Genomic DNA, 18,238 nt, shown 5'->3' with positions numbered 1-18,238 from the left:
CAACAAATAAAAAAGAGCTAATACTCACTAAATAATACAAGTGCCTAGGAGGGCAGGCACAAAAAAAAAAAAAGATAGTTTGAGAGTCTGGATCATAGCTGGGAGGCTACAAAATTACGTTCTGATTGCAAACTGGCCGAGGACGTCCTGGTGTACTTGACGTTTTTCCCAGATGAGAACACCTGTAGCTCTCACATTCACAGTTACATCAGACGGTGAGGGATGTCAGAGTTGCGCTGATGTGCTGGGCTGCCATCTGCTCTGGCACAGAACAGTTGTAAACATGTGTTTTATTTAGGCTTTGCCTTTTCATTAAGGCCAGGGAGGGGGACCAGGAAATGCATTCCACCCCAGCCTTCAATGAGCAGGTGGTACAGTGCCAGGTGCCAGGGAACAGAAAGTGGGAGCTCTTGCCCAGATTCCCTGGGTCCCAGCCCGACCGGGCAACCTTTCGCTGCTCTTGGGCTGCAAAGAATGTCGCCTGCTACTGTGGAAATAACTTGATTATCCAGGTTAAGTTCTTTTTTTTAAATATTTTATTTATTCATTTGAGAGAGAGAGCGTGTGCGAGCGAGAGACAGAGCACACGACCAGAAGGCAGGGGCAGAGGTAGAGGAAGAAGCAGACTCCCTGCTGAACAGAAAGCCGATGCCACCGATGCCAATGCCAATGTGGGGCTCGATCCCAGGACTCCAGGATCATGACCTGAACCAAAGGCAGACGCTTAACCATCTGAGCCCCCCAGGCGTCCCCCAGCCTAAGTTCTTAAGTTATAGGTTTTTTCTACTGAATCAAGACTACTCTGTGAGTCCTGCTGGTAACTTCAATGACAGTTTTAGTTTACAACTGAGGCCAGAACTGTTTGCTGGAAAGGATCAAACAAAAACCAAGACACCAAATGAACACACACACTCACACCCAAAAAATATGTGGTTCACTCAGTGAATACAGATAAATAACCAGTCAAGTGAATAAAATGTTCAGAAAATGCTGTCAAGTGGCCATCCTGGAGGAGACGTGGTTTATCCTACATGCTGACTTTGCTCTGAAAGACTCTCAACTCATTCTGAGCAGCAGAGGCCACTGTCTAACCACACTGAGCTAGAGGTTTTGGTGAAATGTGTGATAAAACACAAGTCCCAAAGGCACCGCGCTGTTCGTTAACTAGAGAGTGAAATGAAAGCAATTTGTTAGGCAGCGTGAATGATGTGAATGATGTGTGAGTATGACGTCCGCAGGAAGAAACTTCTGACCATCCCAGTAATATACTGCGTTCCTCTTGGAGTGGCAGGAGACACCTTTCAGTAGCAATGACAAAAGAACACAAGACAATTTACAAATGAGTACTGAGGCTGGAACTATGCACAAAGACGGTGCCTCGGAATAGGGATTTGGTCAAGGGGCCAGAGTTTACTGGGAATAATACCTCAATTTTTGAAAAAAGGATACAGGATTTTAAAGAAGCACTATTTTACATCTCCTCTGATACACCACCTGCTTTGGTTTCTGAAATAAAACGTAGAGAAAATTTGTAATAGAGCTATGTAAATTAAGGTACATTGTCTTTTCTTTTTTTCTTTCTTTCTTTCTTTTTTTTTTTTTTTTGACTTTTCACTTAAAGAGAAATACAAGTAAAAGGCAGCCTTCCTGTTTCAAAATGAAGAATACTTACCCAAACGGCTAGGTTTGTAGCCATCCTAAACAAACCCAAATGAAAGATGCAGATGGCTATGGACAAAGAAACCCTTCTCGTTTTCAGACTTTAATCAGAGTTCAAAAATTTGGTTCAAAAGCAGGGAGGCTTAAGTGAAGATACACCCAGAAAAGCTTTCTTTTTTCCAGAATCCCATTCTTCAGACCATAAAAAGTTGTGCTTAGTGGAGGGAAAGCCTGTTAAATTGTTCTTGATAATTTTAGAGCTGATTCCACTAAAAGGCTAATCAGCATTCTCCGCAGGGGCTGCCCTCCTCTTCCTGACCCCAAGAGTGACTGAGAGAAATCTTTCTAATGTTAATTCAACAGCCCAAGTAACTAAGTCCAAGAGCTCCCTTCAGTAGAAGGGCTGCCAACCCAAGTGAGGGACTGCTGTTAAAATGTGGTACTCCCGAGGAGCATTAGGGATGTGGGTTTATTCCTGCCAATCATGCCCGACCTATGACTATACCAGCAGCTGAGTCTGTGAAGATACAAATAAGAGGTGTCCAGAATAAGAGCAATTATTTTTCAGTATTGCTGAGAATGATTCGAAGGCTGTAATAGGGAAATTATGTCCTCAAAATAAAACTGATAGGACCAAACAGAAAGGCAAATTTTCTTTGCCTTATATTTTCCCATATATGAAAGTGCTCTCTACAAAACAGCTCGATTCCCACACACCTAGTTACTCCAACGCCGGTGTGGATGTATGGCCTAGAATGCTCTCTGGCATCACGCAGAATGCAGCACACATCAAAATCACCCCGGTCAGTCTGGGGCCCAGAGAATCTTCCAGGGGAATGTTACATCATATAATGATGGGTCACCTGTAACTCATTTCTCCACGCTTCCCTAACTTCCTATGCAACAGATACTTAATTCCACGTGCCATGAGAAGAGAAGACCTTGCTGTAGGGAATTAAACCCCAAATGATACGATGTCAGAGTAAAATGGAAACAACAGTGAACTCTCCAATGTTCCTGATTCGTCACCCTTCTACTTAGATTGTGCGTTATTTGCAAGGACCGGAGTTGCATCTATCTCATTCAGGCTCTCTTCCCACACCTAGTTTGGTGGTGGCAATCATTTTTTACACTTTTCCACAATATTATCCCTTCTCTCTTGATCTTCAGATGATTCTCAGAAGAAAAGACAGCCTCTCTGGGGCTCACACAAGGACTACCAGAGAATCTGCTCTCTCAGTGACCCCCCACCCCACACATCCTGTAACACGGAAATAATGAACTTGTTCTAATTCGCACATTCCCTAGGACCCGGTCCTGTGGCAGAGATAAGGCAGGTTGTGTTAACCATGCATCTGGGGTCATCTGCCACTCTGCCACATGCCCTGGTCATCGAGCCCCAGCCCCCTCACAACCTCTGACACTTCCCCGAAATCACCCTCTCTCTTTCCTACCCAGGCCAACTGTCATGACCTTAATTCCTGCTCTCCGCATCTCTCCTTCCTCACTGCCACCATCCAACGTGATGCGGCTATGAAAGAAGTTTTCAGGACTGTGCCCAAGCTCCTGGCATGGCCTGTGAGGCCAGTCACCGCTGGTGGCAAGTGATCCTCAGCCCCTTTTTTGTGGATATTCCAGTGATAACAGAGAACATGTACTCCTGGAACCCTCAAAGATGGTTCCTACTTCTAGGAACCCTGTTCTACTGTGGAAAAAATCTCTCCTTCCCTTCTTCCCTTCTGTCTAGTACATTTCTTTTTTAAAGAAGTTAATTAGTATTATTTTTTGGTAATGTCTACGCCCAACATGGGGCTCGAACTCATGACCCTGAGATCAAGAGTCACATGCTCTTCTGACTGAGCCAGCCAGGCACCCATGTCCAGCACATCTCTTTTCCTTTTTCATATGTGCCTAGCTCTCACCTCTGTGAAGCTTTTCCTAATTACACCATGCATTTCACTCCTTGTACCTACATTTTTTAAATCATGTAGAACCTTCAAAGAGCTTTATTTTTCTAAATCTGGTACAATTGGCTCTTGAACAACATGTTTAAACTACATAGGTCCATTTACATGCATACATTTTTTTACACAGTACTATAAATGTATTTTCCTTACAATTTTATTAATAACAATTTCTTTTCTGTAGCTTACCTTATTATAAGAACACATATATAATACAGATTACATACAAAATATCTGTTCATCAACTCTTTTGTTATGGGCAAGGCTTCTGGTCACCAGTAGGCTATTAGTTAAGTTTCTGGGGAGTCACAAGTTATATGCAGGTTTTTGGCCATGCAGGAAGTCAGCATCCCCACCCCTGCATCAAGGGTCAACTGTAACTAATTCAATTATTTCATTTATCACAGTGAGTTGTGAAAGCATTAAAGTGTCTATACCATCCCCCTCAATGTTTATAGCAACATTATCAACAATAGCCAAATTATGGAAAAAGTCCAAATGTCCATTGACTGATAAATGGATAAAGATGTTGGAAATAATGGAATACTACTCAGCCACAAAAAAAAGAATGAAGTCCTGCCATTTGCAACAACATGGGAAGGACTAGAGAGTATTATGCTACATCAGGTCAGTCAGAGAAAGACAAATACCATATGATTTCACTCATATGTAGAATTTAAGTAATGTAACAGATGAACATAGGGGGAGGGGAAAGAAGGAAAAACAAACTCTTATTTCTAGAGAACAAACTGAGAGTTGCTGGAAGGGGAGGTGGGTGGAGGGGGGATTGGCTACATGGCTGATGGGCATTAAGCACCCAGTGCTTGTAATGAGCACTGGGTGTCTTAAGAAAGTGATAAATCACAAAATCCTATACCTGCAACTAATCTTATACTATATGTTAACTAGCTAGACTTGAAATAAAAACTTGAAAGTAAAACAAATTTAAAAAAGTATCCATATCCCTTACTAGGTGAACCTTTTGAAGTCAACAAGCATCTTCCTTTCTTCCTTTTGTACCCCTGGTGTTTCACCCAGGGCCAGCGACAGGGCCCGTAAGCAGGAAATATGGTAAGCATGATCAATGATAGCATGAAAGTAAGTTAAATAAAGGTGATCAAGAATAAACTATATGACTACAAGCTAGATTTTGCACAACATCTATTTCATCCATAAATGAACCTAAAATGGAGGAAACAGAAAAACCTGTAGAACCGATCAGAGTCGTTACGCTGCTTAAGCAGAAAATTGAGTGACATCACTACAGCTTGTCTGGTCCCCAGATTCTGAGGCGGAGGTACATTTTCTAAGGACAAGAGGGTCCCCATTCTTGATTATTTTGATTTAAGACTGTCTTATTACCTTCGGGTAAGAACGCAGTGACAAGACAGGCCACTCCTGCCACTACGTTGCTTCCCGCAAACGGAAGGCGCCGTCCAAAACGCTCAATGGTCAGTAAGATCAAGAGGGCAGCGGGCAGCTCCACAACTCCCGAGATGAAAAAGTCGATATAGAGGTTGCCTCCGATAATTCCCAGGCGCATGACGAGGCCCTGATAAACCACCGCACTTGTGAACCTGGAGCGACATCAAAAGACAACGGAGACCAAGTGAGACATAACTTCAGCCTGACATGAAGGAAGGGACGCGTGGTAAATTCAATACAAGCTTTTGAGCCCATCACAAGTCAGACTTACCAAGCAAACATAAGAATAAGTGTGCATTTCCTCATTTGGGGAGTCCTCACCAGATCTAAAAAGGATGGATTACTAACTTCCTCATCTGTAACAGTGATCTATACAAGAGAAGCAGATTTCAGTAGCAAATACAGCAAGACACACCTGCATATTATAGATTTTCATTGACCAGATTCAAAGCCACCGAGCCAAACGATCTGACTGAGCTGACAGGGTCTTTCACGACTATGTCTCAAAACCTGAGAATGAAGAGTTTGATTCTCTAGCAGTTATAAATGGTCAAATTCACAAAGCAGCGGTTGCTGCTCTGAGAGGCTGTTCTCTGGTGAGTACCCCTGGCCCTGGTGCTAGTTCGCTCTGACGAACCAAGAAAAAGAGGTGTGTTTTACAGTCAAATACATTTGTGCATCTATTGAATTGGAGAAAATAAATGTAAAAGGGGCAAAAGCAGGTGGGATCCAAATGAACATTTTTAAAAATTATCAACCTTATGTTAGCAAATGAGAGTATCTTAAATTCAAGAACAAGCACAGCACCAAAGGTATCAGTTTGCTTCCATTTACTGGAGTCTAGCATCTTTCTGACCCAGGAAAATTCAGCTCATCTCCACTTGGCCATCCAAGAAGATGGTCTTTTCTTTAATTATATGAAATAAATATTGCTGTTTGCCTGCAATGTATAAGGCACTGCAAAGGAAACCGAGCAGCAGGCACTTTGTCAGTCACAGAGGCTAAGCGTTACACTTGATGAGTCAAAGCTTGATGTCTCCTGTCTATGCCAGCTCCTAGGAAAGTCACACACAAGCAAAAGAAGACTGCAAAATCAATGTTTTCGGATGACTTTCTCTTTCTATGTCATTCTAATACTGTATTTCTTCTATACCAACACACATATTTTTCACATTTGAACATCTCTTAAATTGGGACCTGTCCTCCAACTGAGCTGATGAGAAAACAATCCATTTAATAATATGTTTCATAGCATGGCTTTCTTACTTGGGGGTACGTAAAATGATGGGTCTTACAATCAATAGGGTCTCAGAGTCAGTGAAATTGTACTAGTTTCCATGACAATACCTGTGGAAGACTGCTAATTGATTCTACTATCCATTCTTTCCTTCTCTCTTTTGATAACAGAATTCACTAAATTTTATTTGGGCACATGGCTACCCAGCTAAAGCCACATTTTCTAGCCTCCCTTCCAACTATCGGTGGCTCTTTGATTGAGATGTCAGCAATGGGGTGGGAATAGAAGCCATGTACACAAGTTCTTGATCCAATCCCCTAAAAGGAAATGGCTTGCTCTTCATTCACTGCCTTTCCTCTTCTAAGGGATGGAAGAAGACGCTAGAAAACCAGCTTCTTCTAGACAACCTGCTGCAAGTGACAGTAGAAGTGCAGAAACAAGATAATTGGAACTTGGGTCCTGGAGGCCCTCACAGAGCACAGCTGCCTTCCAGTGCTGGGCTGCTTACCTCTGGGTGGGCATGTTAGGGAGAAAGACACTTTTCTTTTTCTTTCTTTCTTTCTTTTCTTTCTTTCTTTCTTTCTTTCTTTCTTTCTTCCTTCCTTCCTTTCTTTTCTTTCTTTTTTCTTTCTTCTTTCTTTCTTTCTTTCTTTCTTTCTTTCTTTCTTTCTTTCTTTCTTCTTTCTTTCTTTCTGTCATTATATTTTTTGGGTCTCTGTTTCAGCAGCAGGTTGACCTTACTCTATCTAATACAATGGTTATAAAAATGTTCCCTGATGTACTCCTCTAAATTCTAAGGATTTTTAAGACCTAGCTTCACCTTTGCTGCTCCAAAAATAAGGCAGGAATACCAAAAATGAAATAACGTAGTGTATTACAACAACATATCATAATATGGTTGGTTATCAAAATGTTTTCCACAATTAGTTTCTGTATCTTTTCCACATTAAAATGTTTCACTTCTAAGGAACATGGAATCTTTGTTAGATTTACGTGGACTATTTCATTTGATTCTCATCAAAACTCTGAAGTTACTACTTTTATCAATCCTGTTTTATAAATAAGAAAAACAAGGTTTTGGACTTCAAGGATTAGAGGGAAGGTGGTTGAGGCAGGATTTGAAATCAGGTAGTTGATGGACATCCTTTATTTTAATGCTCACACTGCACCACTGAATGTATCAAAGGATTTTTATTTTAGAAAACTTTGTAGTTGATGGTCGCTTCATTTTTAAGGAAGGACATTACACACTTGGCCAAAAATCTAACCTTTAGTTAAAATACTATTTTATGGAAAAGTTAGTTTGACCAAAATAATTTAGAGCTTGAAGATCTTTATACTCAAGACCAAAACTACCCCATACTATGAAGGCAGTTGCCCTCCATGGATGTATCACTTTTTCCAATGACTCTTTTCTTTACACTTGGCGGTCTTCCACAGCTCATACTTGCATCAGCTTGGCTGTGCTCATTCAGACTACTCCCTTTTCTCTGGGGAGTCCCTGTTTGCTCTTCCCATCCACACATCTGTACCACTGCTCCCTCAGAGCACACAGATGGTGACAATCTTTTCTTTTCTAAAGCAATATTTGCAATAATTTGTTATAGCTTCTCTTTCATTCCCTCTTCAGTCTTATCTTCTCTCCATAGCTATGACTTCTATCGGCTAGATAAGACTCTGTACAAATGTGCTTTCATTCATGTCTCAATGTCAACACCTCAGAGTTCAAGGGAGATCATGTATCATATATTTCAAGATCTCTGGTCAATTCAGGAAAATTTGACATTTAAATACCTGTATAGATTTTTAAATTACTCACAGTCCTTAACTATCTCTAACTGATAAAATAACTGAGCATCTCTTGCTTTCATGTTAGCTCTGCAGATGTCATTTTTTCTTGATCATATCTCCAGACTGGTTAAGTTACTACATAACCACAGAAATATGACATGCTAGATTTTTTTTTATTTTTTATTTTTTGACATGCTAGATTTTGACAAGACAAGAGAGCTCTGTTGGTCTGACCAGAGGTTGGCAAACTTTCTCTGCAAAGGGCCAGATTATAAGTAATTTAGTCTTGTGGGTAATATTGTCTCTGTTAGAGATACTTAACTTTGCCATTATAGTCTGAAAGCATCCATAGATGGATACATAAATCGATGACTATGGCTGGATTCCAATAAAACTTTGTCTATAAAAACGGGTAGTAAGCCAGGTCTGGCAGGCAGGCTATAGATTGCTGACCTCTGAACTAGAGGGTTAGTGCTGTTGGACCTTATAAATATTATTCTTATATCCATCACAGAGAGAAGTTGAAGCACAGGAAAGATAAGTAGCTTACCCATCGAGGACACACAGACAGTAAGTAGATGAATGGGGGGGCTAACACCCAAGTCTGTATATTGCTAACCATTATGCTCTACTGTGCCTGCAGTATGCAGAGTATAATAATTATTTTAATGTTTAAAATATTCTTGTATCAATAGTTCTCATAGGGTAGTGGGATTACAGTGGTTTTACTTCCTTTTTGCTATAAATATTCTCTTAAAATTAAAATTTAAGCCTAGAGAATTTTTCCTAATAAGAAGAAATACAGGTTACCTTTAAAGTAATGGATTTAAATTCGACCCTACAGTACCTTTTTTGTGTTGGCTCCATGTCATTCACATTTTCTCATTCTTAATAGAGCCCCCACTGCTCCCCCTCTTTCGGAGACGCACCCCTCCCCCCACATCATCAATTCCTGTTCTCATGGGCGCTGATTCTGCTTCCAGTTGTAGGGGAGACCTCCTGCCAGTGACCGGGCATGTGATCCAATTTGAGCCAATGAGAAATGGTCTTGAGAAAGTCCTTCACTGACCTTAAGTCGAGGTTCCTGAAGGAATCTCTCTCTCCTCTCAGAGAATTAATGAGAAAAAGGTGGGCTCAAGTAGAACTTAGCAGCTATCCTATACCCAGGAGGGAACCAGTATGAAACTGAAGCCACCCTGTCAGCAGACTAGAGATGGAGGAAACCATGGCTCCATGGGATTCTTGAAACTCAGGTCTAGCCAACCCCAACTGCTGCTAGAACTCTAGAATTCCAGATACATGAGGCAGGAAATGGGCTTATTGTAAACCCATTTTAAGTTGGTTTTCTATAACTTGTTGCCAAAAGCAGAATTATCTGGAGAATTCAATCCAGAACAATGCTTTGGCACTAATAATTGAATATTTTAGGCAAAATAATTTTGTTTTAAATAATTAAAATAATTGCTTGAGTGTTCCAACTTACTCAGTAAAAATATTTGCTATTAGTCTTAATTTCACACTTTTAAGCTTCAGAATCAAGCAGTCACATAATCTCTGCTTTCCCAAAGCACAAGTTTAATGCCGAATACATCTCCTCCACCAAAAGAATATAAAGTACCAACAGAACCAAAGGTAATCAACACCATAAAACCGATCTTCCCTGTCCAGTGAGCGAAAGGATTAATAGTACTTCCAAGTAAGTATGTATTTTTGCCAATTTAAGAATAAATCCAGCTGGTTTTTTGATTTAGTGACATGTTCTCCACAGTGACGCAGATATTCTGAAAGACGACCCACTTTCTGGGTGTCCAAAGACCTTGAGAGACTAAACGCCATATCTTGAGATGGAATGCATCCAGTAAAGTCTTGGCAACTCGTGCAGTGGCTGCTGAAGCTATTATTCTTTTACAACAACTTCTAGCTCTGTATTTTGAAATTAAGCTGTGTTTATTTTCTGTTGCCAGAGGGTTACCAAATTTTGCTTACTCTGAGTCAGATACAGAAAAGCAGAGAGGCTGTGCAGGTTCTTATATATACATACTTCAATTTGCTTTACTGTGATATAACTTTCATACAGTAGAATTCAGCAATTTCAAGTATACGCTTCAGTGAATTCTGACTAATGTCTAGAGTCTTTGTTTTTTTTAATAATAAATTTATTTTTTATTGGTGTTCAATTTGCCAATATTATACAGAATAACACCCCGTGCTCATCCCGTCAAGTGCCCCCTCAGTGCCCACCACCCAGTCACCCCCACCCTCCCGCCCTCCTCCCCTTCCACCACCCCTAGTTCGTTTCCCAGAGTTAGGAGTCTCTCATGTTCTGTCTCCCTTTCTGATGTCTAGAGTCTTTGAATCACCACCACCACCATCATGCTACGGATCCTCTTCACTACCCTCATGAAGTTTCCTCCTGACTCTACAATCATCCCCTCCCCCGCTATTAGCCCCTGGCAATCCCTCGTCTGCTTTTTCTCGTTAGAATTTTGCCTTTTCTAGAATATCATATAAATGGAACCATATGGAATGTAGTCTTTTGTATCTACTCTGGTATGATATTTTGTCATATGTTTATGTCATCCAAATGGTGTCTGACTGCTCCAATTTGGAGCAAAGGAAGTTGAGAAAGGCTCGTGGCAACATTGGCGTGTTTGGAGTTTTGTTGCCTAGTAACGTCACTCGCAGGAAGAGGTGTTGCTCACAGGTAAGCTGCACACATTGGTGTTTGTTTATCTACTGAGCTGATTGCTATTTGTTCTAACTATCTCTTAGTGGTCTTATAGCTTTTCCAAGATTTTTATGTTCCATTAACAGTGATGTAGCCTATGTTGAAAGCATACTTTGTTCATCTTCCTGTGATTAATCTAGCAACATGTGCCATTCGTCCTGGGGCTTTCTGAAACCCTTTTTTTTCAATTTGACATTTTAACTTAAATTGCCAAGGAAGAGAAAGACATTATAAATTACAATCTGTTCTAAATATGATGTTCCAAGGCTCCCCTGATGTGGGATTGGTTTCTTGGTCAAGAAGGACAAGTGGTCAGTATCAGGCCAGAGTCACTGGGTTTTGCTCAGAATGTTTTCTTACTGGCATGTGACCTAACTCTGTGAACCCTACTTCTCTCATCAGGAGCATGAGGATAGCAACACTCATACTCCGAAGATTCCACTGGCTAACCCCTATGCGTCCACACACACACCTGACACACACAGAAGTTCAGTAAGGGAAGCGGTCAGCATTACTATTGCTTTTTTATATCATTTCAGAGATATTTTATTTCCAGATGCTGATTCACTTGGCATTTTTTTCTTTCCAGTTACTAAACTGTAGCTGAAGCTCTCATGCCTAAGGGGAGATGCTTTTAAAGGTACCCTGACATGAACCCCTTTGTAAAGAGAAGAATGTTCATTGTACCTTTTGTTTTGTTTTGTTTTAAGGCATGAATTTCTTTTTATACTGGATTTTTTAAAGTATACCAGGTATATTTAATGTCAAGTTGGCACTGTTGATCTCCTGGGCCATGGGTTGGATTTTTTGTGAATGTACATGCAAACTAATGACACTTAGTGAACGTGCTCCTCAAAGTCTGTGAATTAGCAGTGTGGCCATCACCCAAGAGCTTGTTAAATAGCCCCTAGCCCAGATTAGGGAATCAGAACCTTCCTTTTTTACAACATCCAAGGGGACTAGTGTGAGGAGCAGTGATGGTCAATGAATTGTCCTGCCTCAAGCAGACTCCTAGTGTTTGCTCTTCCCAAGCTGAGACATAATATGAGTCCCCCAGGCCTCAGAGAGACTACATTCCATGGGGCCTGCCAGGGCAGTGGGGAGAGGGGGGGATGAAGGCAGGGGGCTGCATCTCTAGCCTTGCAGTTTCATCTGGTTGTTCTCAAGAGGTGGAGTTTTCATCTGTTACTATATTTCACAAGGAAAAGCAAAGCCATCAATGGAAAGGGACATTGCTGTTCTTGAGTCCAACCCTGTGATGTAGTCAGTTTCATCAGGTCCCTACAGCTCTGTTCTCTAGAAGTTTTTAACCTTCCAGAAACCAGTGAGAATAAAATGTTCCCTGCGGACTTGGGGCTCATGGATTTGGAAGATCAAGGCCCATCCTCAAAGTTTGATTAACTGCAGGTCTTTCATACAAGCATTAGGGGCTGAAGGACATGGATAGGAGGGAGGAAGTCTCCTGGTGGCTGCTCAGTACCCATGACCCCACCCCACCACATCCTAGATGCCCCATATGGAACAGCACCAGATGGTCCAAGGGTAAGTGTTTCACATTATAAAGCCTAGGCCAGCTTCTTGGTGGCAATAGCACTACCCGGTATGCATAAAAGAGAATTTGTCAAATAACCCATAGTGCTTTGGAGATTGTTCAAAACCTCATTATACTTTGAAACAAGAGTAGATTAAATATTTACCATATGGAGTTCATATTAAAAAAAAAGTCCGCATTAAAATTATGGTATTTGCTGCTTAGTAAAGTAGTTAAAAACAAATCTCAGTCACCTAGACCAGTGCTATCCAATAAAAATACAGTGTAAGTTACACAGTTCAGTTTAAATTTTCCAGAAGCCACATTGAAAAGGGTAAAAATAAACAGGCAAAATGAATTTTAATAAAATGTTCCATTGAATCCAATCTCTCCAAAATATTACTATTTCAACAATAATTAACATGTAACTGTTCACGAAATCTTTTACATGCTCTCTGGAATCCAATACTCAGTCTGCTCTTACAGCTCATTTCAGTTCATACTAGGCACATTTCAAGGCTCCATGGCCACACATGGCTAGTGGCTACTGCATTGGACAGAGTGGGTCTAGAGCATCTCGCCCCAGCCAGGTATTCTGTTAGGATGCTCTGCAGAGAGGACATTTATTCCATTTGTTCGAGTCTGGCTGGAGAGCATCCCTCCCGGCCCCTCCTCAGGCGGGCACGCTGCCTAGAACAGCAAAAGTGCATCTATCTCGAGGTCCCAGGAGGGATCCAAAGTGCAGACTTAATATTAGCAAAGGTTAACGGGTTGCAGCTGTGGGTCACGTGTTGGAACATTTCTTCATTTCTTAAAAACAAACTGAGAGAGGTGTTTTTTTTTTGGGGGGGGCATTAAAGCAAGAGGAAGAGACAGAAAGAAGAAAAAGCACTTCCAGACCTAAAGCTCTAACCCTAAAGTCTCAGAACTTGGCAGGGGCGGGAGTGGGGACACCAAAATGTGCCATTAGGGTACTGAATGACACATGTCAGAGAACCCTCCAACAGCACTGATAAATGTCAGCGACCATTACTGAAAAAGAAAAGTTCCAAATATCTCATCTTAAAGGACGTCCGAAGTCTTACATTACAGCAGCATGCTCAGATACGCAACATTTTTCATGCTGTGAATATGCAAATTATCTGTAAGTCAGTAGGTAGCGAAGCATTTTTTTTAAAGAGAGGGGGGGAATAAACAAACTAATGAGTGGATTAAAGCAAATCATCTGATATGTCACAAATAGAAGCCCAAACCACATGCTTCTTCCACTCATCAGTATTCTTATCATCATTGCTTTTTAGTCTTCTGGATGCTTCAAAACTGATTTTAATAACACAGTCTTTAGCATGATAGTATCAGGATATAAACTCACAAGATGGGCTTTCTCCTCACCAGCTCGGGGATGTTGGCCACTAGGTTGTTAGCTGTTGCCCATGTCAGCAGTCTTTCCCAGGCATTCAGGTATTTGCAGGATTCCAGTAAAAGGGCAACTTTGCCCAGTTGGATTCCTGGCAGGTGTCTTTCTGCCTGGGCTTGTGAGCATAAGGCGCTCCCACCCCTCTGCTGGGTTGGCAGTCCTTCCTGTGCAGGCCAAGGACAGCCAGGTGACATCAGGCTCCGTCACACAAGTACCTAGAGCTATGGTGATAGGGCAAGTCCAGGGCAGTGTTCTCAGAGAGCCTGCAAGTTGGTGGCAGTGGCCTCCTGTATCTGTGCCAGGGGACTCTGTCCTTCACCTCTTCTCTCTCCTTCCACCCTTCCCAGCCTCTCCCCAAGCTGGGGTGGGGTCCCTGCCTAGCCCCCCAGGTGCTCCCCATCCACCTGACATTTGTTTGAATCCCTGCCCTGAACTGGCCCCCGGCCTACTGCCTGTGCCCGAGGAGGGGCCTGGCCACCCTACCACTGCCTCCATGGCCTTCTGCTCCCCTACAGCTGGGCTGTCGCTGATAGGAAATGGGTCTTCATAATTTCCACTGTATTTTTCCGCAACAACTTTCAAAATTGTGTTTACGCTTTGACCAAATTATTTTTTCTTTACCAGCGATAAAGGTGAAACCTACTTTGTATAACAGTTAATTTGAATTGAAAAGCATTTACCTTCTTGACTGGGTGTTTCTCAGATTGAATTCTGTATTCTTAATCCTTTTCCTCTTTTTAAAGAGGTCTATGGGGTGGCACTCACTGGCATTGTTTGCCAAATATTTTTACTTCCCTAACTCTCTCCCTACCCCATTCTGGGGACATGATAAGACTGTACTCCTTGGCCCCTTGTGATTGGGTGGGGCCACTATCCAAATGTGCTGTGGACTTGTGAGCATTTCATTTTTGGAGCAAGACCTAGAATTCTCTCTTTTCTCTGATGGTCCTGGCAGTGGCTGCTAGGACACCCTGGATTATAGGGCGAGGACACTGCTCCAAGGAGAGGAGCCCTATGGCAGGTGTCTTTCTTTTTTTTAAAGATTTTATTTATTCATGAGAGACACACAGAGTGAGAGGCAGAGACACAGGCAGAGGGAGAAGCAGGCTCCATGCAAGGAGCCCCATGCAGGACTCGATCCCGGGACTCTGGGATCATACCCTGAGCCAAAGGCAGATGCTCAACCACTGAGCCACCCAGGCATCCCCCGGCAGGTGTGTCTTTCAAGTAGATTTTGGTAGTATTTGTTACACACACACACACACACACACACACACCTGGCTTATCCTGAGTGACAAAGAGTCTGTGGATTTCTCCAATTTACCCAAAAAACCTCTGGTCCACATCTCCTCTTGATCAGAATTTATTATTCTAAGAAACAAATTTCTATTTTGAAGTGATTAAACTTAGACTGTTCAATTTAAATTTGGAAAAATTGCATTTTTTATGATTTTGTTCCATATAACCAATAACTCCTTTTGGACAAAATCACACCACTAAAACTCCTAAAAAGAAATGAGGACTGTTTCTTCTGCATTTTCAATTCCTAGGCGCTAACCAATTTATCACAGAAATAAACCATAAAGGTGTAACAACACGGAAGCAGAGCAAGCCCTGGGTAGAACTTGCCATCCTGTGGAAGGCTAAGAGCTGATGTAGCCACCCAGGAAAGGCAAAAGTTAACAAATCAAATTTCAGCCCCAGGTGGAGCTCATGGAGGTGTTGGTGGGTCTAAAAATCATGATGTCTTTCCATTTTTATGACCTGTGTTCATACATTTCACCTCCTTTTAAGAGGTACAGAGGGCAGGCATTATTTGAATGGGTACTGATTCAAATAGTACCCTCAGTGTTTTAACTCCTCTTTGACTCTGCCTATTTTTTTCAAAAATGATATTGTCACAGAGAGCAAACCTCATTATTTAAAGAAATAAGAAGTATTTGGAGGAACAATCAACACTTCTGCCTCTGCATTACTGGTGTTCGGGCTTTAAAGAGTACTTCTGCCTCATGTCAGGGATGGATGGAATCATAAAATGTGCTTTAGAGAAGGATAAATCTTTGGGACATTTACTCACAAAGTGACAAGAATATGAAGATGACTGGTAGCCGTATATGAATCTGGGATCTAAATGCTGTTATTACCCATTTATCTCTCCATCCATATGGAGCTTTGCAAGAGTGCTACTGTCACTAATAACACTTGTAACCTGCCGGTTACATAGCTCAGGTCTGCAGCACAGAAGCCTGTATTTAAGTTACTAGTTATTGGGTTCCTTAAAAGCAGTAGGCAGCTTTTATGTTGTAAACTAATTCAGACTCTGAAACAAGAACTTGATAATTGATGAATCTGCTTATTAGCCGGAGCTCAAAAAACAAAACAAAAACAAAACTGACTCAGCGGGCAGCCCCGGTGGCTCAGTGTTTTAGCGCCGCCTGCAGCCCAGGGCATGATCCTGGAGTCCCGGGATCGAGTCGCATGTCAGGCTCCCTGCATGGAGTCTGCTCTCCTTCTGCCTGTGTCTCTGCCTCTCTCTGTGTATGTGTCTCTCATGAATAGATAAATAAAATCTTAAAAAAATAACTGACTCAGCATTAAAACAAATCAGGTTGGATCCCTGCTTTCCAGTTGGAATGGTGGTGGGTTCCCAATGAATTCGGTCATGACTGTGATAGCTAAAGCCCTAAGCTAATAGGGAAATATCTTTGTGGCCCTTGGAGGTAGATAAAAAAATTTCTTAAACAAAACCCACATTACGATCAATAGGCAAAAATATACACTGATTTGCCTGTATCAAATAAGTTTAAGGCTTTAAGAATTCTTGTTCAATGAAGAAAAAAATAGGCAGAGTCAAAGAGGAGTTAAAACACTGAGGAGAATGTACTTGCAATGTCCACAACCAATAAGGAGGTGGTATTCAAAACATAAAAGGAGATTCTATAAATTGAAGGAGACAAATACCAGAAAATCAAATACACACAGGCACGGATACGGCAAGGCAATCCACAGAGAAGGAACCCAAACAGCAAAGTAAGATGCATGAAGATATGCTGAATCTCATTAGTAATCAGAAGCATGCAACTTAAAACATTCAGGAGGCTGGCCCAATTAGAAGATTGGAAAATACCAAATGTATATGTGGACAAATGGGATACTCAGTGGGGGTACACAGAAAGCAACCTGCCATTATTCAGGGCACTAGCCTGCATGCATCCCAGGACCCAGAAATTTCACTTCTAGGTATTTGACTCCATGAGGAACCTCACAAAGGTTCCAAGGGGACATATATGACAATGATTGGAAATAATCCAGGTGCTTGTCACTAGAAGGATAGAGACATGAAACACAGCAGATGGCACTGATGAAAACCACACAGCAATCACATGTGAGCAAGATGGTAGAAAGGTATTCTGAATGGATCTAATTGGATCCATATGTTTTAAAACATATTGCTGCATGAAAATGTAATAAAGCAAAATCTAGAGCAGCACAATTCCATTTATGTTACCCAAACACACACATACAACAACTTTATTTTATAAGGGTGCATAAATATCAAAGGGCATAAATCCACCACATTCTGTTGGGAACCTGTTGAGAGGGGATGTGGGGAGAGAGGAGGAAGGGGGAGAAAAATGAAGCACCAGAGGGGCCTTGCACCACCCAGTTATGGCTGTGCAATGCACACAGAGTGGTGATTAAGTCAGCTCTGCACTCAGAGAAATGACAATAACCAAAACAACCTCTAGCAGAGTCACGTGGAGGCCATCTTAGAATTTTGTCCATTTTCAGAGCTTCCACATTTGCCAAATATCCAAATTTTGCCTTCCTTCTATATCTCAGAAAACCCTTAATTTCCTGTTTATCTGCTTGCATTAGGGAATGCTGAGGAACTTCTCTGATGAAAGTTAAGTATAACTCAACAGTTAAAAGACTAGTTGAAATGCACCTCAATAAATATCACAATCCTTGGGGTGCATTCTAGAATTTGCAAGCTGCTTCCTCTTCTTGATCCGCAAAATATTTTTGCAAACAGTTACTTATTGATCATTGGTATGTCCTTTAATGTTCAATACAGAACAATCTTAGAGAGAGGTGAGATGTTTCTATGTACGAGCCATGAGCCATTCCACACCATTTCTGGAATTCTGTTTCTGGAGGTTTTATAGTGAAGCATGTTCAGCCTCATGACTTGACTCTGGACCATGATAACGTGCATTAATGTTAGATTGTGTTCACTATTTACCCTAATTTTGAACTATGGGTTGCTTTATTATATTCCAACAAGTATATAGGTTTTCATCATTAACATATGAACTGATTGGGGCCCAATTAGAATAACTTTCTACTTATAAACAAATGCAATGAAAACAAAAACACACTGAAATGGTTTTCAAACAATGTACATGAGATCTACGCTGTTCTTCACCTTTAAATGGTAAGAACCCAGATTTAGTTCTTTTCTATATGATGAAAGTGAGTACAG

General features: G+C 41.4%; 1 protein-coding gene across 2 annotated transcripts in view; it reads right to left on the bottom strand.

Annotated features, from left to right (window-relative positions):
* The window catches only part of SLC22A3 (solute carrier family 22 member 3), an 87,579-nt gene that overhangs the window by 9,189 nt on the left and 60,152 nt on the right, over positions 1 to 18,238 (bottom strand). For both annotated transcript variants that reach the window (XM_055310103.1, XM_055310104.1), the window contains exons 6-7: positions 5,320 to 5,417; positions 4,986 to 5,200 (exon numbers count right to left, since the gene is read on the bottom strand). In XM_055310103.1, coding sequence (XP_055166078.1) covers positions 4,986 to 5,200; positions 5,320 to 5,417 — 313 coding nt within the window. The remainder of the gene's footprint in view (positions 1 to 4,985; positions 5,201 to 5,319; positions 5,418 to 18,238) is intronic.

The sequence above is a fragment of the Nyctereutes procyonoides genome, unplaced genomic scaffold (assembly GCF_905146905.1).
Source record: "Nyctereutes procyonoides isolate TBG_1078 unplaced genomic scaffold, NYPRO_anot_genome, whole genome shotgun sequence".
Lineage (NCBI taxonomy): Eukaryota > Metazoa > Chordata > Mammalia > Carnivora > Canidae > Nyctereutes > Nyctereutes procyonoides.
Note: the sequence above shows the minus strand (reverse complement) of the source record. Positions and strands in the feature narration are given on the sequence as shown.